This window comes from Martes martes (genome assembly GCF_963455335.1).
Source record: "Martes martes genome assembly, chromosome: 7".
Taxonomy (NCBI): Eukaryota; Metazoa; Chordata; class Mammalia; order Carnivora; family Mustelidae; genus Martes; species Martes martes.
The window spans coordinates 132,732,580-132,756,519 of record NC_137894.1 but is presented as its reverse complement, the minus strand read 5'-3'; the positions used below and the strand labels follow the sequence as shown (position 1 = coordinate 132,756,519).

Genomic DNA, 23,940 nt, shown 5'->3' with positions numbered 1-23,940 from the left:
ATGGATTAGCGCTTTTAATCCTTCTAACAACCTTATGAGGTAATAGTATTAATAGGATTCCTATTTAAAGGAAACCAAGACTCAGGTTAGTCACTTTCCAAGCTCATCTGGCAATTTAGGTCTCACTTCAGAATCCAAGCTCTTAACTACTACTTAGTGGGCTTGGGGCACAAATCCTTTTTTTATATATACCAGCATAAGCAGGGATCTGCTGGTACGTTGGCTTTCTGCTGAAGAACAGAACCTCGATTTGTAGCCTTTGCTGATGTCCATGTGCCAATACTGCTTTGGGGTCGATTTCAAGCTCCTGGCGTGACAGTGCTGGACTCAGTTGGGATAGATGCTCACCGCCGGCTCTCGCAAGCCAGGACAGGCTGGCTCCCGCACACCTCCGAATGAGCGAGCCGTGTTTATCTTCATTTTCCAGCACTGCTGCAGAGACACCCGTTGCTGCTCTCTGGCCAGCGGAGCCTGGCAGTGACGGAACAGAAAGACGTTAGGAACCTGCCCCCATTAGGGCGGGGACTGAGAGGCTGGGATGCAGGATGGGTGCCCCGCACAGCCCCACACCTGGGAGGCACACTGGGCCTTTCCCACGACAGTTTCCATCTGTAAAGCCCCAGTCACACCTTCCGGGCAGGTGTGAAATGGTGCCTTGGATGCCTTTTGGGGGACTGGAAACTCTCCTCTCCCCCTTCCCTCCTTTAGAAACAACTTCAAAGGAACATTGGAAGCATGAACACCTTGCTGTAATTTTCAACGAAATAAGATAATGCTCTTCTGTCATTTTTCTTTCCTCCACGCTTCACACTCCCACTGCTGTTTTCCTAGCAGCTGATTACTCTGTTCTTTGACTAGTCACTCTCTTTGTCAGCTGTCCCTGCAGCTCCAGCACGAGGGGATGGGCCTCCTCCAGGCCCCCTGTCCCGCAGTCCCTCAGCGACCTGCTTCCCGGGGGGCCAGGGTCCTGAGGGGTCACAGGCACCCAGCGTGCTGACTGGACATGCGTGCAGACACCCATGTGTGTTCACATGGGAGAGTCCTTGGTTTTGAAAAGGCAGGTTTTTTGTCTTAATGAAAAGAACAGTTTAACAGCAACGTGGGGCTTCAATCATAAAAGTGAAATAGGGCACATAAGCAGATCCTCTTATGTACTCCTTTCATGCTAAAGTTGTTTTTAAGAGACAAAAGGACAAGGGAAGTAAAATTCCTGAGCCCCTGCTACATATGGGGCATTAAAAATAAATAAATAAAGTCAAGTCATCCATTTCCATTAAAACGAGAAGGAGGAGGTGTGGAGAGATTCCGTCACTGCGCAGTGGGTGAGCAGGACGAGCGAGAATGAGCACCCGCTGGAGGCCGCCCTGCAGCCTCCGTCAGGAAGTTTCCCGGGGAGGGAGATGTCCAGCATCAGGAGGGGCCCCTCACCCCCCGCCCAACCCTGACTCCAGAGTGCTGGCATGCGTGACCCGCATGTATCTGTTGGTGCCTGGGACCTCTGAATCCTCAGGAACCGAGCTCTTGGCAAGATGAAAAACACCCCGCTAGCAATTTCACCGACATTAAATCATGAGGTTCTGAGTGGTGGTGCGCAGGAGTGGTGGACCTTTCTTCTGTTGAGGGCCACTAGCCTACAGCCTCTGAAGAAAGCAATCAGGGACCATTCAGAGGAAGAGCTAAAAACAAACAGTTACATAAAAGGACCAAATTACTTTGTAAGTAGAACAGATCAGAGTTTTGTCTTCATTTTAAAACACAAGTATTCAAAATGCAAAAGCATACTGCTTTGAACCAGAAGGGCTGTGAGAGTTCATTGGTTCAGATTGCTCATCCTTTCAGGCAGAGAGCTTTGGTGCAAAGAAGTTAGGGGTTTTTTCCAAACCCAAATCACATGGCCTATTAGGGCCCCCGCCATCCTCAGACGTCTGAGTTGGCTGCTTCCGGAGTCCAGTGTTGAGATGATCTGTTGGGTGTGCTGGACAGTGGTTCCTCTTACCTGGATTCCTACTGGAGAGGAAAAAGGAGAGAGTGATGAATCATCAGAACCTAAAGGAGGAAGTCTAAGAAGGCTGAGAAAGAGACTGGGGACAAGGAGTGGCTTTTCAGCCAAAAGGGCTTCAGCGTGCAGCCGTGTATCTCTTGGGCCTGAAATCCTGAAATGCCAGTTGCCCATCGCTCCTCAGAGACTGTTGAGTTTTCCATTTTGTCGTCGACTGTGCCACGTGAAGCGAGTCGTCCCTGGAGATGAAGAAGGCTGGGAACTTGGCGTAGATGTAGCCTTTAGTTAGTGGTGAAGGCCAATGTCCATGTAGATTAATTGTGCGAGTTCAGATCCTGGCTGGGCCGTCTCGGGCAGATTAATCTCTCCAGGCCTCCGTTTCCTCATCTAAGAAAGTGGGGATAACGACAGCACCTACTTCAGAGCCGTGGTGGCGCCACGAGATCAGTGCCTGGCCTGTCAGGGTTCACTGCTATTCATCACTGCCTTCTCTTGAATGACATAATAAAAATCCTTCTATGAATTTTCATGTGTCGCTAGAAACCAGCTCTTATCTTTGTTCTTCAGCGTACAGCCCACTTGCTGACTCCACGTATCATTCTTGTATTTTCGGAGCTAAGTCAGTGATGGGAAGCAGGTGGGTGGGCTGTCCCATCCCAACGGCAGTGAGCCGTGGAGAGTTAGCTGAAGTTTAAGATTGCGGACCCGCTGTTCCTCGTTCTCTAGGAATGAATCTTCTCTCCCTGCTTAGGCTTTCTCATAACTGCATCCTGTTATCACCGACTGTGCAGGAGGTTTCTCACTACACGTTAGAGGTGGTGGAAACAAGATACAGGCGAGGAAGACCAAGTCTTGGGGTACCGGGGTCTTTTAACCGGTTTTAGTATGAAATGTTATGTGGCTTAAAAGACTATTTCAAAGAGTTTTTGAACTAGAAGAGAGTCCAGCGATCACCAATTCCAAATCATTCATTTCCCAATCTTTCGTTTCCCAAAGAAGCTAAGGCCCCAGGGATGAAAGCAGCTTGTCCGTTTCAGAATACATTACATTTGTTTCTGTTACCAGGAGGCAGCCTGTGCCTGTAAGGTGCATGTAGAGTGCTGGGGAGTTAAAACCCAGCAAGAGAATCTGTCAGAGGGTGGGGTGTGCTGAAGGGAAGACATGGCCCACGGGAGCATTTCTGAAAAGTTGGTGCCCAAAATACACGACATCAGTGTTCTGTACGTGTGCTGGTTGCCGGCACCCAACAGAAAGACAGAAGATACGTATATGTCTTTGCTGTGTAAGTGATATGACACACTGGATTTACAAGTTAAGACAGACCACTACGGAAGGGAAGCAGAAGCTAGTCATGATTTCGATGTGGAGGGAAATTTTCCCAGGGATCACTGCAAGTTTTTATCACTGCCCCTTCTGCAAGCTGCAACATTCTTGCCTTATATTTATAGACCCAGAGCACAAGTTACGTATTTGGTCAGAAATGGAAGACTTCAAACTGTACTACGTGATAGCTCTATTAAGAACCAAAAAGGTATCGCAGCTTTTTTGTCAGAACAATCAGGATCAAAGCTAGAAATTACGTCCAAGCCTGAGATGACAGTCCCTCCTATCAGAGGAAAAGGTTATTACATAAGAAGTCACGAGCTGCTGAAAGTCATGTCGGATGTGCGGCAAAGCAGTGTTCTGCACGCCGCAGGTTGTAACTCCAGAGTAGGTCATGAAATCCACTTAGGGAGCTGCATTCAGTGTGTTTCTTTAATGAAGGGGATTAACACGGAATACAGCCGAGTGGAAGTGTGTGAGTGTGAGTGTGTGTGTGTGTGGATACAGCCGAGTGGAAGGGTGCTTGTGAGTGTGTGTGTGGCTGGGCTGCATCACATTATAAAATGTATTTCTTACTGGGCTCATGGTCCCAAAAGTTTGAAAACCACAGTCCTTAATGCCTCTAAGGAGTACAGTGGAGCCTTGGGCAGAGGGTCAGATTAAGGTTGACTTGGGCTTTTAGGGAATCAGGAAGAGTGGTAGGAAAACTCTAAGAAGAGGTGTCTGTTGGAGACTGGGGCTGAGACTGAGCAGGCAAGGACCCCAGCAAGGGCATCACCTCAGAAGCAGCCCTTCTCAAAACCCGCGTGTCTCACGGAGGTGTGCGAGAGGGCGCACGGTAGGGCGTAGACGTTGGAAACGCCAGGAGTCCTACCTGAGACACATAGACAAGGTCCCGAGACAGTGACACCCTCCACTTTGCTTACTCTCCCACCAACACAAGCCTGTTTCCCAAATCAAGACCCCGTGCTATGCGGTCCAGAGCCACAAGTCATCCGTGGCTAAGGGGACTAGTCTGAAGTGAGACGTGCTGTATGTGTACAGTACACACCAAATTTAGATGCATGTACATCATCTCCTTGTTGAGTTTTTATATTGATTTTCTTGCTTATATGTTCAAATGATAGCATCTTAGATATATTAGACTAAATAAAATAGTAAATTAATTTCACCATTCCCTTTAACTTTTTTCATGTGGCTGCTAGCTCACATTGTCTCTAGTGGACAGCACTGTTAGGACTCTCCTTCCTCTGTCTCTGAAATGTTTCATAATCAGCTTTAACCCTTCCTTTTCCACCTGCTGCTCAAGCTTTGAAATTCCTTGACGCAAGGAAGTCATCTTTTTTTTTTTTTTTTTTTTGCTTAGTGATGAAATCTAGGTACACAGTTTGAGCTAATGCCTTAGTGGGCATAGGGTTTTCTTAGTAATTTGTCTTTCAGTCAAGTTAATAATAGACTGAACATTCCTTGGTTGTTTGAGTGAAGAGAATGGAGAGTGGGTTCCACATTTCCTAAGGTTTGTGGGGTCGGGACAGTAGCACCAGAAAAGGGGCTAAAGCAACAGAAAGACGTTTGGGCCTGACATCAGTTTCACTCAGGCTGCTCCCTGGGGCCAGCCCTGCTTTCCCTGCTGTGGGAGATTTTGGGCTTGGGGGTGTCGGGGGTGGGGGCAGTGAGGGGAGTCTGATTGCAGATTGTGCTTTGTTCCCTGGTCATTTGATCATTGCAAAATTTCTATAATTGGGTTTTTGTTGTCTCCTTCTGAGCTAAATTTGGCTCTCATTTTGGATTTTGAAATTTATCCCCCCCTTAACTTTTTGACTATTAAGATCCCAAACAAATTCAGTACCTTTTTAGATCCCCAGTCATGATGCTCCGTGAAGGGTGCGTAGAGCTGACTGCTTGCTTCTTCTGAGGCCTGGTCTTGGGGTTCCGCTGCCTTGCCCTGCCGGCTGGGCAGCCTTCCCGGCTCAGGCCTCAGGACTGACTCTGCTCCTACCAGCTGCCTCCGCTCACTGGGATGACTCAGGGTCTCACTGTTTTTTCAAGACTCCATAGTTGAGACCGAGCAAGGGAAAATACACCAGTGTAATATACTTCTGGGGTTCTGGTTTTTGCAAGGACAGTGATGATTAAAAGGCAGTTTGAAACAAAGGATGAAGTATTTGATCCACTTTCACTGTTAATGAGAAGCAGTGTGGTTTCACTCACAAGAAGAACAATATTCATTTTTCTTCTTTCTGTGCCCTCACTAGGAGCTGCTCCGAAACCTACCGTATGCCAGTGATGGACTACAAGATGAATGAAGGGGTTTCCTACGAATTCAAGTTCCCCTTTCGAAATAATAACAAGTGGCAGAGGAATGCCAACAAGGGGCCTCATTCACCTCAAGTCCCCTCTCAGGTGCAGAGTCCCATGACCTCGAGGCTGAACGCTGGGAAAGGAGATGGAAAGATGCCTCCTCCGGAAAGAGCTGCCAACATCCCTCGAAGCATCTCCAGTGACGGACGCCCACTGGAGCGGCGGTGAGTGTGCCTCCAAATGTTCGCTCTGCATCTCGGCCCCAGAGATGCAGAGCACCAGACCCACAAGCACTCACTGTAGGTCTTCTCATATTGTACTAGAAATCCGGAACTGTGGGGCACCTGTGTGGCTCAGTCAGTTAAACATCCAGCTCTTGATTTTGGCTCAGGTCACCATCTCAGGGTTGTGAGATCGAACCCCACATTGGTTTCACACTGGGCATGGAGCCTGCTTAAGATTCTCCCTCTCCCTCTCTCCCCTTCCTCCTCTCTAAAAAGGAGGAGGAAAAAAAGAAATCAGGAATTAAAATAGAAACAGGTGTGTGCCCTGGTGGCTTTCAAAGCATGGTGTCGTTCTAAAGCAGTAAGGATGAGTGAGGATACATTCCAGCAAAGCATTCAGCTCTGAGCAGTGTATCTGTGCTTTGTGCTCTCATTTCCATGTGACAGCAGCAGAAATGGTCACTGCACACTTACTGGCAACAGGGGTTAGAAGTTGGCAGACTCCTTGAGGGGACGTTGACCGTATTATCATCTTTCACAGTCTTCGTCTTTTGGGGAGAAGTGATATGATAGTAGCAAAAGATTGCAGGTTTTTGATTGTCTGTATTTGTGTCACTTTGTTAATAAAGATTGTAAAAATTTTAAACAATAGCACTGTAAATGACCTATGCCAACAAAGGAGACAGTTGAATTCAGTAAGCTGATAGTCACCCGCTAGAAGAAGCCAACTTCTCTCTGCACTTTCCTTTCTGCATCACTTCTGCTTGTCTTGATCACGTCTCAGAATGTTTCTGTGGCCCCCATGCTGGAGAGGGGTCTGGAATCCCCGGAGCTGGGGAGAGTTCTCTGTTCCAGGAGCTGTGCGGGGCAGAAAGAAGGTGGGAGCCAAAATCTGAGTCTAGGCCAATGGAGCAGCAGAAACAGGTGCCCCCAGCGTTGCTTAAATAGCCATTGATTGGTTCAGACTGGCAGCAGAAAGCTGGAGGCTTTAACAACCACACTGTGACATTTCTTATCTTAGTCTAACTATTGTACCTTTACATAAAGGTACATAAAGGCATACATAAAAGGCAGTTTTTTTGTGCGCTATTGCATAAAACATTGTCACTGAACTAGCTCAGAAATATTTGAGTATCGGGTAGAAATAATTTATAGACAACAATAACAAAAAACTAGCTGTCTTTCTCAACTTCTTCACTTAATCCTGGAGATCTGCTTACAGAGCTTCACCAGTCACCACAAGAAAAGATGCCTCCCCAAGTGGCTACTTTCCCATCTGGACTCCTTTTGTTTTCATCATTTTCGAGGAGGAAAACATCCAAGAGATCTCTGAATAAACTCTTTGTTCTCCACATTCCAGACTTGGCTCTCCCTGAGGTGTGTGTGAGCTGGAATTCATGATCTGGCCCACATTTTGAAAGATGAACCACAGGAACTGATTGTTTGGAGAAGGACCTTCTCAATGCTATTTTCTTTCTCTTTCAAGACAATCGTGAGACTTACAAGTTAAATTGTTTTGTGTGGTTTTCTTTATACAATATTCCATATAATAACAGAGCAGGATATATTTTGATTCCATGCTGAATTTAGTTTCTGCAACAGAAACTGAAGCCTGTTGCTGAACATCCTGACCTCAAAAGTGGAAATATTTTTTGTAGCTAATTGTCACCTTATGATGCAGGCAGATTTCAGTGCTAGAGAATGCATCAGCTCCCTTATTTCCAGAGGGAGCTCTCTGGGTTCGAGAGGCGATTACTGAGGGCACTTATGTCTGCCCTTCATGTTGACCACTCCCCGTCCCCCACCCCTGGGGGAAGGGGAATCCAAGCGCTGTCCCTGAAGATCATCAGAGTAGCCCTGGGGCCCTCCACGCTTGACAGATGAAAGTGGCAGGAGCGAGGTTGCCAGTGGTTTTCAGAGAAATTTAACCTCCCCTCAATTAAAACTTCTTAGTTTCAGGTATCTTCAGAACACTGGAGTGATATTTCGTATCTTACCAAGGAGGGTTTATGTGACCTGTGAAGTCTCAGCTGTACATATGCAGGATATTCGGATTATTTGACTCCCCTTCCTTTTGAAATATGTGGTGGTTTGATAGTCGTCTTCTGTGGAGTCTTAAGAGTTCACTTTCCCATCCCGTCATCGCTCATTTTCAGTAATACATTATTTCTTTTTTTAAGTTTTAACTTGGAGTCACAAATAAAAGGTGCTCTCTAAGGACCTTTGTTTTGCTGCTGTTTCAAGGATAATCAGATAGAGAACAGACATGACATTCATCAGGAATACTTCCTGAGTCCTCCGTGAATCCCCAGATTCGTAAATTTACCTGGAAGTATCATTTTCTTCTTGAAATGTAGTAAAATGTTACCGGAAAGCATCCCCTCATGGTGTTACTGAGAATGGAACACCTTCCTGAAATGGGGAAGGCGGGCTCCTGGCTGCCGGACTTTCCTCATCCATTCCGCATTCCCCTTCCCGCCGGTCCTGCCCTGGGCGTCACTTGCATTTGTACCTGGGCAACCTGTAAAGTGTGACTCCTTTCAGATGAGTCGCAAATGGTCAAAATAAATGCCAGTCTCTGCCATACCTTGAATCTTGCCTTATTGATCACGGCGTGAGCCTAACACTGAGAACAAAGTAATGCCTTTACGTAATTTTCATTCCATTTATTTTCCTCCCCAACACGAGGCAAGTCGTACTGAACTGTAGAGAAACCAGCTGTATTTAAGCTGAAGCCAATAGCCCTCTCATGTGTGCCCTGCCCACATTTGCTACACAGATCTCTCCCTGCTTCATTCACCGTGGCTGGTTCCAGCCTGGTTCACTTTCGATGAAAACACCAATTACTGCTTGTAGAAGCCTAGTTTTCCTTGCATTTTTATGTAAGATCCCAGACTTCAAGATCATTAGGAAGAATTTTTTTTTTAATACTTGTGGAACAGATTTTTCCTTTTTCCTTTAATACCAAGGGCATGATTTTTATAACATACCAACATGTGTTGGTGTTTAAAGTTCCTAATAAGAATTATTTCACTGAACTGTGTTCTGAATACATTGTTGAGAGAAACTGATGCAGTACAAAAGAGGGTTCATTTGCCATCCAAATAGACTCAAGTCTAATTCTGTTTGGCTTAAATATGTGAGCTTTATGCTCTCCAGGTGGCCTTTTGAGTACAGGATTGTATAGTATTTGTGGGAGTAGTATTTATTAACAGAATTAATATTTACTCAACAAAAATAGGTAATATGACTCAAAAATATCACTGTTTTGGCCTCAGATTTATCTAGAGTGTAAGGGTAGAATTGCAACTGAAATATCTACCGTAGCGCATTGAACTTACTGCATTACCGTGCTTAAACATAGTGTGGGACCAGTCATAAAGCCCTGATGCGTGTTACTGTATTTCGGGAGCTTTGCCAAACAACAGGCATCTTAGCATAAGGAATATTCCTTTCTCTCTTTTTTTTTTAGTTGAAGCATCACCAGCCTTTATGCAAATATTTGGTATTGGAACTTAACCAGCTTTGGTACTTTTAAGTCGTGCCTGGATGCCACTGTTCCCTGCGTCCCCTGCTTTTAGCTCTGAGCAGCTGGGGGGAGTCCTTCCCCACTTGGGAGGTTAAGGCTGGCTGCGTGCAGCCTCCCATGCCCCTTCAGCAGACACCAGCCCCCCACAAAGGGCATGACGGCCATGATGGTCATGTGCCTGCTCAGTCTGTGTCCTTAAGGAGATGCTGAATTTATTTCAGTAGTCCCATGCCAGTCTTCACTGTCATTTTCCGCTTTGACATAAGGCAGGCACCCATTTGATGCCCCAGCGGTGGTTAGATGGTTCAGGACTTGCATGTTCCAAGTGCCATCTCCCTGGATCGTAGTTGTTTGGCTTGAGTTAAGGACCCTGAAACCCTAGAACTTGAGAGCGTCGCTGTCGCTCCATCTACATCCCTGCCCTCTGTGTTTCTAGAGCTACGGCCCCCGGATGCGGCAGTCTTCGGTTCATCCGACACAATTTGCCGCTCCCGCTTTCAGACTCCTTTTCTCTGTCTTCCAAAACTTCGCTCCTCGTTTTTTGTTTGTTTCTTTTTTTCTTCTTCTTCTTCTTTTTTTTTTTTTTGGTCAGCTCTTTGCACCTGTCTCATTGCTCCCCCAAACTGTGTGTCCTCCACGACTCCTTCCTCCGTGGTGTGCAGTGCCTCGGGGCGGGCTCATTTATCTCTGCCGCATCCCCGGCGCACGGGCAGCTCCTCAGTGGTGTAGCTGTGCCTTGACCTCCTTTCCACTGTTCATATCCAGTTGCCTGAGGATGAGCTGAGTCTGCCCTTGAAGGCCACGCCGACGTCTCCTCCTCACAAGCCCGGGAGGCCTGCAGCCGAGGCCTGTAGCCACGCCCCTGCTCGTCCATTCTGTCCTCTTTCTCGCATGTCACCAGAGGCGGTGAACGGCTGTTCCCGGGGCCACAGGTATCCAGGGCAGGGCTAGGATTCCTAATCGCCGTCCTCTCCACCCTGAGCCCCATCCCCACGCCCGCCCAGGCAGGGGTCCCGAACTTCTCTGAGCTCTTGGTTTTCAGGCTTCCCAGTCATCGTCGCAGGGGTGTCAGGTCACACTAGGACTGTTATGGCCCAGACCACGTTGCAGACTTAGTGGGGGCGGGCAGGCTGATAGAAGTGGAGGCGCCCCTCATCGCAGCCTTCTGCCAGCCGTCAGTGCGAGTCCGTCTGCCTGGGAGCCCTGGCTCAGCTGGCTTTCACCTTCCACCCGCCATCCCAGGCTCTGGGCTGTGAAGGACTCTGGCTGGGTTTTCTCTCCTTGATGCCTTGATGTGAGTGGCCCTGCTCGGACTGCCCTTCCGCTCCCTGTTTCTGCAGCTTAACAACTGGTCCTTCACAGAACCAGCTCCAGCGGACCCTTGAACAACGTGGGTTCAGATGCACGTATCCACTTGTGTGGGGTTTTTTTTTCACAGCGCAGTGCTCTGAGTGTATTTTCTTTACTAACATTTCCTTTCTCTGCTTACTCTGCTGCAAGAATATAGTATATAATATATACAACATAGAACACATGTGTTAATCAGCTGTTACCAGTAAGGCTCTGGGTCACCAGGCGGCTCTTAGTAAAGTTTTGGGGGCGCCTAAAGTTATACATGGATTTTCACGTGCTTTAGGGGTCGGCACCTCTAATGCTCGCATTGTTCAAGGGTCAGCTGTATATTTCATTGTAGTCTTATTTGGCAATATTGCCAGTTTTAGCCTGTCTTATTCATCATTGTATCCCAAGGGTTAATAAATAAATAAATAAATTCTGGCATTGTCATGGGCTCGCAATCAATTTTTTAAAACTTTATTTAGTAATTAAACCAATAAACAAAAGAACTTACTTAAAGAAGTAGTAGGAACAGAAGTAAATCAATTCAGGAGAAAGTTTTTACTTTTACATTACATTACATTTTTTTACTTTTACATTTTTTTACATTTTTTTGCTCTTCTTTATTGTGGTGTAATATACATGACCTGAAATGTACCACTTCGGCAGTTTTTACATGTAGAGTCCTGTGGCTCTGGGAGCATTCAGTGTTGTGCCAGCCTCCCAGTGTTCATCTCCAGAACCTCTTCAACCTGGCAGAACGGAGACTGTCCCCATTAAACAGTCATTTCCCATCCCTCCCTGCACCCCTCCCCACCCTTAGTGACCACCATTCTATTTTCTGTCTCTGTGACTTCTGTTTCTTATATAAGTGAAATCATAAAATACTCGTCCTTTCAGGACTGGTTGTTTCACTTTAACATAGTGTCTTCGAGGTTCACCTGTGTGGGGATTGTGACCTGTGTTAGTGCAGGCTGCTGTAGCAAATCTCCATTGGCCAGGTGGCTTAAATAGCAGACATTGATTTCTCGAGGCTCTGGGGGCTGGGAATGCCAAGGTCAGGTGCCCGCAGCTGCGGTTTTTGATGAGGACCCTCTTCCCGACTGTGGACAGCAGCCTTCCCACCATACCCTCACATGGCAGAGAAGGAAGCTTCAGTTTCTCTTTTTCTCCTTACACGGGTACTGATACCATTGTGGGGGCTACGCTTTCATGACCTTGTCTGTGACCAGTCACCACCCCCCCGCCAAAGGCTCCCTTCCTAATATCACTACAATGGGGGTTAAGGCTTCAGCACATGCATTTGGTAGGGATTGGTGGGCGGGGGACACACATTCAGTCCATGACACTTCCTTCTGAACCTGAATAATTTTCCTTTCCATGTAGATACCACATTCTGTTTATCCATTCATCCTTCAGTGGGCACTTGGCAAATCAGTTCATTTTTATAAAAATTAAAAGATCAGTAGAACTGAAGCATTCGGAGTCTGACAGAGCTATATAGAATTAAAGCTAGATTTAGGTAGAATTCCTTGATTTTTGTTGGCTTAGTTTTAAATATTCCTATTTTAAAAGTACATTGCGAGTAAGCTGTCTCAGACTGACTCAGAGTGAAGTGTGAGCTGTTCTTGATTGAATTTCCTATGAAGCTTTCCGTTTAGCGGAAACCGAATTACAGTATTGTATTTATGGCCACGAAGAGGAAAAGCAGAGGACCATATTTGATGTAAACTCACTGGGCTCTTTTTTTTTTTTTAAAGATTTTATTTGTTTATTTGACAGAGAGATCACAAGTAGGCAGAGAGGCAGGCAGAGAGAGGAAGGGAAGCAGGCTCCCCGCTGAGCAGAGAGCCCGATGCGGGGCTCGATCCCAGGACCCTGAGATCATGACCTGAGCCGAAGGCAGAGGCTTTAACCCACTGAGCCACCCAGGCGCCCCTCACTGGGCTCTTAATGCTCCTTTTCCCCCAACTCTGCATAGGAGCTGGCATCCTATGGCATCCACACTGGGATTAGGGTTAGGTGGGATGCAGGCTCCCACGTTCAGATTATAGTGCAATGATGTTTCCTGTTTAAGTGTTCAGGAAACGGGCACAGTGCTGGAGTTCCCCATACCCCCTGTTCCCTTTCCTTTATGCACTCCAGACGGACCCAGGGAATGAGACCAGAGTATCCAGCGTGGCCCCCAGCCCAGGCTCTCCAAGTGCTTGGAAGTAGCTGTCATGCGCTCAGCCCAGACACATGTCCCCACGGGGCTTCCCCCAACACTTCCACCAGTGTTACAGCATGAGCCACTGGAAAACTCCCACATGTGCCAGGAGTGCAGAGGCCTTGGTTCACATGTGAGTGCTGGGAGTGATATGACAGTGGGAGGTTCCCTGTTCCCTCTGTACTTCAGGGCGCCAAGCATCAAATGGGCACCAGCCCCACGCCCCAAAGCTGATGCGAAGATTGACTGAGGCGGTATGGTTACGAACAGGTATGGTTTAGAACAGGCCTGCCACATAGGGAGGCTCAGAAAATGGTGGTTGCTGTTTGTCACTGTTGTCATTTTTTCACTGCTTTTCCAGACAGAGCTTCGTTGGGGGGGTTGGGGGGGGAGGGTTGAGCGGGGGCAGAGCAGATCGTGTTCCGCTGGAGCACTTTTGGGCTGTGGTGGCTCGGCCAGCCTGGGTCGGTGAATCCATCTGCAGCCTAATCCAGGCTAGGCGTGTGGTGGGTCAGTGTGTTTTCACAGGCACGTTGTATTGTCTTCAGTGACAGTGTCACGGGTCACTCCGGTGAGACAGAGGATGAGTTCAGGAGGCCTGCTGTGCTGAAAGCAGTCCTGATGAGCTGTGCATTTGCAGGAAGTATAGGAAATTCTGGCAAACCCATCCATGCAAATTAGAATGACCTTCAAGAGGATCTGATGAAGCAGTTGTGTTCTGGGGAGAGCCGTAAGGGGGCATGTGACCATGCTGCTCTGTGTGTCACAAAGGAACTGTACTCCTGTGAGTCCCCAGCAGCAGGGTCTTACCCTCCAACCCAGCGCTGGGGGGCTGCTACCATAGGACTGCCTGAGGAGTTCTGGCCTGGCCATACCCTATGGGAGGCTCTACAGAGGCCCACATTGGCCCTGAGGCTTCCTCAGCCCCTACATACACACACACACACACACACACACACACACACAACATGGGGATGGCCTTTCTAGAAGTCACATCTAACATATGTCCTGCTGTCACCCTCCTCCCCATGGAGAAGTTAGGCCTTTGCCTGATGAAGGCGCATCAGCTACATGAATACGTTTCTCAAGAATTTAAATAACTCACAGGGGGAAAAAGTACATTTTGCTGCCTTATATTTGAAACCACTGACATTTTTCTTTAAGACCTGTTGATTGGACAGTACGTGTATATATATTTATATATATTCATATATATATGTATATATACACACATACTTGTAGAAATTAGTTATAATGAAGACAAATTAGCCACCAAACCCACTGCCACAATCATCTGTGTGAAATTGTCCCCTAAGCCTTTTTTGTTCAGGGTCCTGGATAATGAACGGTCTAAGGTCAGCTTCCGCTTGTGAGAATCACCCAGTATGGTTATAGAGTGGCCGTTTGGGATCTGCCTGTCGTTAAAGTGCTTGCTGAGAAAAGTGAATTTAATTTCCTTTTTATTTGCAGGACCAATTGCTATGTATCATTAGATGGGGAGAGGGTCCTTAGGGCTGGTCTTAAGAGCTGAGGTGCTCTCTCACTCGAGAGTGTGTGTTTTTGCATGTTGGGTGTATTTGGGCTGAGTGCTGGGTGCTCGGCGGTGGCTGTACCGCAAGAGGGCTCGTGAGACCCTGCTTCGGGCCACGTAAAGACGGCCCTGGGCCACTGGCTCTGGAGCTGCAGGCTCATTTTAAGGAGCGCAGTGCCAACGCATAAGGAGGGCTGATGGGGAGGGGCTCACTCCTGCACCAGGTCTGTGCAGTTCACTGGCCCCTACAGTCCCCACTCTGGAGAGACTCTGAGCCCAGCCTAGTGAAACAGCCTGGAGTGTCCCAATCTGTCACTTTTTTGTTTGACTCTCTCAGCTTCCCATTTTATTTTTTAAAAGGACAGAAGATCATAGTGTATGATCACAGGCACGTTGTATGAAATACACCAAAATAAAAATAGGGGTGTAGGGATGAAGATGGCGTGCAGCCTGGAGCTGTGGCCAGCAGCAAGTGGTTCAGACTTGGGCACTAGTAGGATCCAGTGGGAAAGGAAAGTGGGTGGTGTGGTCGTGTTTTTCTCTCCCACCTTAGGGCAGCTGTGAGGAGAGGACTGGGGGTCTCGGAGACCCCTGGAGGGGGTTGCCAGTGGGCAGCCACTCTGAGCCGAGGCCAGCATGGCGTGCCATCGTTCAGCTTCTGCTTCCCTTATTCTTGTTTGTAAACTGGGACAGGGAAGGAACTTACCTCGTCTAGTTTCTCTAGTCTTTAAAATTCTAGCATGTCAAATCCAAACAAAAAAATCACTTACCTTCTCCCAAAAGGATTTGGTTGTGACTTCTTTTCATGAAGGATTGTGGGTATTGGTGGAGGGTAGGACTGATGGAAGAAGCTAGTGTTTGTGGTGGGCTAATGGATCCTCACCTGTCTGTATCTCCCCCAGATTTGACTGTTTAAGGTCAGCTCGGGCCATACCACTATTTTGCTACAGAAGCTTCTGTGCATCCCTGTTACCTGACAGAGAAGGGTTGTGCTTCCTTGGCTCACCACAGGGAGCTCACCCTGCAAGACCCACTCATCCTCCCAGTCACAACCCCTGCCCATCTTCCGCCAAAGATAGTGCTCTCACCTAACTCGTGGCGGCCACACACACCCACACTCCCGTGTGTCCCAACTCCTGACTTCTGTGGAAATCCTTGGCTTCCTACAAGACCTATTCTGGATACATTTCTTCATAAAGCTTCCATTCTCCTAGTTTTCACAGTAGGAGTTGACTTCTAACCTGCCTGAGCCCTCTTACACCCTATGTGTTCCACTCTCATGCCATTTACATTTTATTTGTGTTTTATTTAAAAACTCTAAGTAGGTAGTACTGAGTTCATCTTCTGTGCCAGGCTCTATTCACAGTCCCTTGTGTGAGTTTTCTCAGTTCACCCAACAGTCCAGGACCTTGGTTGCCGTTCCCCTCTTGTTTCAAACATGGATGCCCGGGGATTGAGAGATGAGATAATTTTAGCGTAGAGTGATAGCAGGCTGGTGGTGGAGCTGGGGTTAGCATCAAAGCCATTAGCCTCCATAGCCTCCAGTGCCATGCTGCAGGAGCGAAATCTAGCACCGTACATAGACCAGAGCTCAAGATAGATGAACTTGTCAGATGAGTGCATGCGTGTTTGTGTGTTGCGGGGTGGGGGGGCCCATCGCATGCACTGCAGTCTGGGCCAGCTTCACGGAGCAGCCTCTACAGGTGCGCAGAGCCCCATGCTTGCGAGGCTCTGTGCTGGGTTCTGTGCTCTGCTGTCCCTGTCTTGACAGTTTGCAGGACTATTTCAACAAAGGGGACTCAGGGCGCCTGGGTGGCTCAGTGTGTTAGGCCTCTGCCTTCGGCTCAGGTCGTGATCTCAGGGTCCTGGGATCGAGCCCCGCATCGGGCTCTCTGCTCAGCAGGGAGCCTGCTTCCCCCTCTCTCTCTCTGCCTGCCTCTCTGACTACTTGTGATCTCTCTGTCAAATAAATAAATAAAATCTTAAAAAAAAAACAAAGGGGACTCTTTGTTTTCGTTTTGCAACTGAGTCCCAAGAATTATGTAGCTGGTACTGCAAGCAATCCATTTTTATTTTCTGTTCTTTCGAGTCACCCTTAGATAGAAAATTGACTCTTGTCAAGAGGCCCCCATGATGGGCGCCAGGCTGGGAACTTCTAACAGCGTGCCAGCAGCTGTCACGTGATGATTCATTTATCTCAGTGTGATGAATTGCCGTATTTTCCTAACTGTGTAAAGGAGTTATCCCTTGTTGTAGAGTGACCTTGTCACAGGAGTCTCATCAGAACAGGATTTTCATGATCCATTCTGAACAGCTAATATGAACTGCTTGTTCAGAAGGCCAGGGGTAGCTCTGGTTCACAAAGAACACAGTAGGAAGAGATGAAATGACAGAGGGACAAGTGGCCTGAATTAGAATAGCTTGTTCAAACTTTGGTCTGGAGATAGCACTCAAATTACATTATGTTGAATCATTTGTGAGAATTTTTTTTTTTTTTTTTTTTTTTTTTTTACATAATTCTGGAAGAATCCTGGTTGATCTACGTTTCTGAAGACAGATTTTAACTTGGTCCTGTTCCCTGGGTGAATAGCATTTTAATTGCTAAGTTGTGGTAAAGTGCTGTGCTTAATTATGGACTCAAGTATCTAATTTGTCAGTCATTGGTGCTATTTGAAACCCTCTCTCTTGTTTTTACCATCATTCCACTGTTTGCACTTGGGTTACAGAGGGCCTCGTCTCCTTGGACACATCTAGGCAGTGCTATCACTTTGGAGTACAAAACAGGACAGAGAGGCATAATTAAATCTATATGTAACTACTCAGGAAAATGTTTTATCATTAGCCACTTGGATACTGAGAATTCTTTGTCCACAAGTTGATAAATTATAATCAGTCATGATCTGAAGAGATCAATTTAATGAGACTCTATTAATGTTAACACTGTGTGTCTAGTCCTGTGAGTTGATTTATGGGAAGGGTGTGATGGAGTGCAAGAGTTTTACTTTATTAGAAATCTGAGTTTTGTGGGTAAGTCTCTTCTCCTGTTTGCCCTGGTGTAAGAATGCTTCTGGAAAATGAGGGACTGATTCTGATCTTGCACCATCTCTTCCTTAATGTCCATTCCATTCAATTCTGTTTTCATTGCAGTGAAATGCATTGCATATAAATGAAAAGCTGGTCTTAAGCGGAATCTTGTGGACTCCGGAGGTATTGTCTATCCGGCTGACTATCATGACTTTTTCAGTTGCTGCATTTTTCATGGGATCAGAAAGCCCTGGTGTTTTGTTTCTGCAGAGGGAAGTCGTAGGGACCTCCAGAGAACATTTAATGTCAGTTGCTTTAAAAACATTTAATTATTTCTTGGCTAAATTTAAAAAAAAAAAAAATGTAGGGAAAAGAATCTACCAAAATTAACACTAAAAGGTTTAGACATTTCCTCACTGTGACTGGAACATTCCTGAAAATTCTTACATTCCACAGAATTGAAAAGTCTCACAGCAGCTGATGTGTTAGTGTAAGTCCTCTAAACCTATTTGGCATTAATGTCCAGATGTCAGAGGCTCGTTGAGACTAAGAGAAAGTAGAAAGATCTCAGTTTCTCTCAGAAGAGAAGAGAAGCCTGATCTTGCACTGACTTTTCAGTGGCGCTTTCAAATACAGGGGAGGGTGGGGGTGGAGAGAGCCAAGAGGTCAGCGTGCTGGCTTCCTGTGTGAGCCAGTTTGGGGGGTCCCCCTTTTCCAAGGGGTGGGACAGCACGTGGCCCAGCTTGAGTCACGACCAGCCCCAGGCTCTCTCTGGCAGAAGTAGGCTGCCCAGCAGGCAGCACCCCCCGGTCACTGAACGAGGTCTGTTCTCAAACAGTAATTGTGATGGTATCCATTTCGGACTGTTAGAAAAGAATAGTAAGTCATCAGAATAAGAGCTAATTCTGAAAATTCCTTTGCCCACCATACATACGCATCTAGCGTCGTAAAAACATTTGGCTGGTATTCCATCGGTTTCTGTTTGTGTGTTCTATGTGTGTGAACAGACAGAAAACAAAGCCACTATTGAGTTATACGAATGCAGAAGAGGGATGGGAGTGAATGCTGGCCTTCTGGAAATGAGATTTTTTCACTTTGGGATAACTCCAGTAACCAAGTAGAATTTTCTGATACATTTGCCAAATAAAAGAACTGAGGTTGAGAACTAGCATGAGATATGTTAAATTAATGTATGTTTTGGAGAGCAGAGTAAGCAGAGCGAGCTCTAAATACAAATGTAAAAGTTACATCTGACTTTTCCTACGGAGTCAGTTGTCACTTCCTCTCGGAAACACAAACCTTTGAATATTTACCGTACGTTTAATTCATTGGCATGACGGGTTCAGCCTGAAGAGAGTTGGAGGGTCACAGGCCCCCCAGATGTTGCAGCGGCCCGGACCAGGCGAACATGCTCACACTGTCTCCTTTGTTTTCGTCTTTCTGTAATACCTCCTCCTCTGTGCGGCAGAAAAGCAAAGCACCCACAAACGCAGCTCCATCTGAAGTCTGTCTGTGGTACAAGTCTATAAAAGCCAAATTTTAAGGCAGAAACGAGTAGGGTACCTTGTGCCCTTGGGATCCCCACTGCTCCTTAAACCCTACCCAGTCTTCTTTGAAACTTACTTATCCTGTTCCTCCTCCGATCCAGCCCCCTTCCGATTATTTCCGAGTAAATAGTGAGAAATCTGGGATATGTCTTAATGGAAAAGAATAAAGGGAGGTCAGTTTTATGGTACCCAGCTAAGTCTCTTGATCTCTCTTTATCAAAACACGTTACCCAAAGTAGGCGTGAGCCGGTGTTCCAGGGCCCTGCTAGTCCCTGACCCCACTGAGGCTGCCCCACACCTACCCTCTCCCGAGCCGGTATCCTCCTGAGAGCACCAGCCATAGAGCTAGTATTTCTGTGAGTCTGCGTAGCAAGAACAAGATTGGCGATAATAACCAGGGGAGCTTAGGAGCTCTGCCTCTTTTCCCAGCTTCTCATCCCATTCCCCCAAGGGCCGAGCATCCTTGGTGTCCCTATTCGCCGCCCTGGGCAATGCCTAGAGGAGCCATCATCAGGAAGTTCTCTTGCCATCACATGTCAGAGCGAGGATATGCTCATGAGTGTCTGGGGGTAATTCCACCATCCCTTTTTCTCACATTTAAGGAGGAACGTTAACTTTGAAGCTGTTCTAATTGCTTTTTAGTAATTAATAATAATGGTCGCCAATTTTGGCATTTTATTATTAGGGACCGACTGTTTTCCAACTGCGGTAGACCCGCCATGGCTGTGAACCCCTGGCTGGGGCTTCTGATGTCACTAGGGGCCCTGATCCTGAACCCGCCTTCCGTTCTCCATTTTCTGCACTGCCGATAGGGGCTCTCCTTCATTCAGCAGACGTGTTTGAAGCAACCAGAAATGTAAAGGGAAATAAAGCTCAGGACTGCCCCTTAAGGAGCGAGTCTGGTTGGGAAGACAGACACACAGAAGACTAACCATGCTGGTGGATGCGCGACAGCGGCACGGAAAGCAGACTGCGGGGGCCCCCCAGGAAGTTCTGATTAGGCATTCATGGACCTGATGTTGGAATTAGGTCTCGGGGAAAAAGGATTTTATGTCAGAAAGGGAGACGAGAGGCAGAGAGGATGAGATGAGTAAAAAGTATGCCCGTGGTAGCTGCGGCTGAGAACAGGGGCGCACCGAACGTGTCCAGGATGTAGGGTGCGTGGAGGTGGCAAAGAGCACAGAGAGAAGGAAGGGCTTAGACGGGATGGTCCAAGGCCTGGAAGAAGGGGCTGGGGATTCGGTCCTCTACTCTGTAGGCAACGGGAAGATGTGCAGAGCATAGTGCTAGTCCCATAGCTCGGCCTGGTGGAGACGGGAGGAGTGGGGTGGGCAGAGCCTAGAAATCAGAAGACCAGTTAGAACAGAGGTGTGCTGCTCCAGGCCAGAGGGAGGGAGCTGGGAGGACGCCCAGCAGGCTGAAGACCAGTCACCGCCTTAGTCTTCGCGTTGTCAGGACCAGCCCCCAGGCTGCCTGACACACGGTACTCATTAAAAGTTGAACTTAGACCAATTGATGTGGAAGATGAAGAAAGGGGGAGGGGGAAGAGGACAGTTTCAAAGTGCTTAGCTCAAGATAACACAGGCAGGAGGGACAGGTTTGGGGGGATGGCAAAACCTGTTAGGTTGGATGAGGTTTAATTCGAGCGGCGGGTCAGGGTATTTGGTGGGGACGTCCAGGAGACAGCGGGAGTGGCTGGGCTTGTCTCGGAGCAGAGAGATCTGGATTCTCAAGTCTTTGGCACAGATGGATTCGGGAGTCATGCTGTCAGCATCCATCCCTATTCTTGTTCTGTTAGAAAAGTCTCTCGTGGTTCTGTTACCCCTTGTGTCACCTTCCGGCACCCGACCCGCATCCTGTCCCGCTTCAGAAGGCACATAGCTGCGCTGTTAGAAAATGCTCTAGTTCAGCGAACCAGGGTCTGTCCCAGGCTGCTGAATTTTGGTTTGAGTAAAAGATATCTTTTCCTGCGAAAACATCTGTGCATACCTGCTGCAAGCTATCCCAGGAAGCAGAGAAGAGTCGTCCTTCTCTGGGGGACAGCAGTGGCTTAGCAAAGAGCAGTGGATTCACAGTCAGGGGTCCCAGCTTAGCGAACCAGTGACTTTGATCCCGCTGCCTCAGCTGTCCCGTGGAAATGGCTTGCCTGCTACAGAGTCAGGATCGCAGCCAGCTTTTGCCTCTGAACTAAAATCTCCGTGGTGAGATGGACTTCACGTCCATTCACATGGCCAGTGTCACCTACTGATGTCCCCGGGGTTATCCTGTCATCCACTAGAGCAGAGGAGGTAAAGGACACAATCTGTCCCGATGACGGAGCTCCAGTGTCTGTCCCCAGCGCCTGTCAGCAGAGTGAGGAATCTGGGGCACACCTCCACCACACTCTTACATAAATTCACTAGTGCCAATTAAATTCAGTAACTGACACTCCAGGCATTTTTTTATGGGGGTTTTTAGATGGTGATGCTCTATAATCAACCCCATTTATAAATACTAAATAGCATAATCTGAATATTCATTCCACACTTTGAGTAATAAAATTGGAAAACAAAGACACATACGAGGAGTGCACTAGTCTCACTGTGGTCACACTCTGGGAGAACCAGTGTGAGAAATTAGAATTAAGTGCTGTGTTCGTGTCACTGGGGTTCCGTTACCCTTTGCACTCCCATACTAGGAATTCGGCCCATTGAATTTTGGCAGCTTTGGGAAGCATACATGTTTCCCCCACTGTTACTTTTTGACGTCCCCCAACCGCATCCCCTTCAAGGCCATTCTCCAGCTGTTCCCTGAGGGAGTCATTTTATGGGGAAGTTTCTTTTGTAGGCTTCCAGCTGGCTCCATTTTCACTACCTCCACGAAGTGGCTTTCTTTGTCGTGTTTATATGATATTATCCATCGTGCACTGCCTTGGGGCTTTCCCTTGGATTGACTTCGTATTTTTGGTTTGCGCTCACAGGCTGTCTCCCGGTTCAGACATCTACGTGACGGTCTCCTCCATGGCTCTGGCAAGGTCCCAGCCGTGCCGTAACTCCCCTAGCAACCTGTCTTCATCCAGCGAGACTGGCTCTGGTGGAGGCACTTACAGGCAGAAGTCCATGCCCGAAGGGTAGGTGTGGCCCCCGTGGACGTCACGGTCTTTCTTCTGTAACTCAGACAAGCCTTGATCGATCTACAAAGGAGCAAGAGGGAAAATGTGGTTAATACCCCAGATAGAATTCTATGCGTGCTTTAATGTCTGGTTCAGACCACTTCTCAGGGAGTTCATCATTCTCTAGCCTCCAAGGGCTCCATGGCAGAGAAATCAGGTTACGTTCATGTCTCCAGTTGTATGCATTGTCTAGTTTCATAGTACAGTAGTTTCATAGTGCAGGTTTTGTTTCTTCCTCCGAAGCAAACGCCGTAGTACTGGCTAGAGTTGGTGTTGGTGTTGCCGTTGAAGCAGGGGAAATGATCATCCTAGCCAAAGCTTAAAATTACTTTTCTCACACTTTCAGAGTCTTCTGTGACTTCAGCTTGAGAGTTTTGCTGCCTGCCTTTCTTTCTTTCTTTCTTTCTTTCTTTTTTGGAAAACACCGAACACCCAAAACTTAACTGTTTGCTTCTGACAAGACTTAAAAATAAAAGGCTGAACATACATGATTTTAGAGGCTACTAAAGAGAAAAACACCACCACGACCACCGGAATGACTGAGGCTGGGACATAATTAGCAGCAAAACGTTACATGGCACACACATGCCCCCTTTGCCCAGAGAAAGAGTAAGGAACCGTCAAAGACACCCTGCTGGGCCGTCTCTCTGGGAAAGGTGGTAGAGAACTTGGAACTATTTGAAAATCAAATGTGAGGCATTTATAAAAACCTGTTTCTGTTCTGAGTTTTCCCTATATATATTTTTAACAAATGCGCAATGATTTGCTTACTTTCTTGAGATTTTATCATGTTACAAAATAGTCATACTTACTAAGAATACCTTCATAATGGCTATTTTGTTATAGCATTTGTTGGTTTTTATAACCATGTAGTGTGATTGTTGTTGCTAAATATTTATGTTAACAGGAAGTAGGTAATAAACCGCCACTCCGTCCACCATCTCACTGTCCCCTGAGGATTGCCCTCATAGCATATCTAAAATGCACATGTCTTCTTTTAATTACTTCAGTGACAATGAGGAAAAAAAGTTAGCTCTTATTCATGAGTTAAAAGGTTGTATGATTTAAGTATTACTATCATACCATACCACGGGCCCAACTAATTATTTGTTGTTTTAATTAGTGGATTTTAAATGGCCTGGTTTGACTTCAAAAATAAGAATTCCCTGCATCTTCAGTGTTGGTACAGCAGTAAGACATAAACAAGCTAACAGCAGCAAGAGCACTGTTTTCTTGTGACCCTGATACACTCGAAACGTGTACCAGAAATGTAAGCCGAAATCTGAGTGTCTTGATGAATGTTAGCAACACAGTCCCTGTGCCCATCCTGCAATGTTTTTAATTATTCAACCTGATCTGTAACACCAGCCCTACCGTAGGTGATATTGAGGGTTTTTCCATTATTTGTGAGGTTACCCGGTAATTGTTGACCATACTGTATAACATCTTTTTTCACCTGGGCTGCTCTTTGATAAGAAGGTAATGATACAGTGTTCTCTGGAGCCCGGGCATTTTTGCCTGTCCGTGATATAGGAGACTGTGCACTGTCTGACTCACGTGCATGGCCCATGGGCCAGGTTGGATTCTAAAGTTACCCTTTGAAGAGAAAGATGATCTCCTCTACTCTACAGCATAGCCCCATACATGTAGGTATATACCATTGATGGTGGGGCAGGACTGTATGTGGTCCACGGCAGACTCAGTCCAGCTCAGAGTAAGAAGCTCGGAAGCGTGGGGTAATACCAGTAGATCAGAGCAGGACACAGT

The 23,940-nt window shown here is 47.0% G+C and overlaps 1 protein-coding gene across 10 annotated transcripts in view; it reads left to right on the top strand.

Moving 5' to 3' along the window:
- The window catches only part of SIPA1L1 (signal induced proliferation associated 1 like 1), a 365,306-nt gene that overhangs the window by 293,649 nt on the left and 47,717 nt on the right, over positions 1-23,940 (top strand). For 8 of the 10 annotated variants that reach the window (XM_080808602.1, XM_080808601.1, XM_080808600.1 and 5 more), the window contains 2 exons: positions 5,578-5,847; positions 21,982-22,131. In XM_080808602.1, the coding sequence (XP_080664728.1) occupies positions 5,578-5,847; positions 21,982-22,131 (420 nt within the window). The remainder of the gene's footprint in view (positions 1-5,577; positions 5,848-21,981; positions 22,132-23,940) is intronic. The other 2 variants (XM_080808595.1, XM_080808603.1) reach the window with 1 other exon arrangement.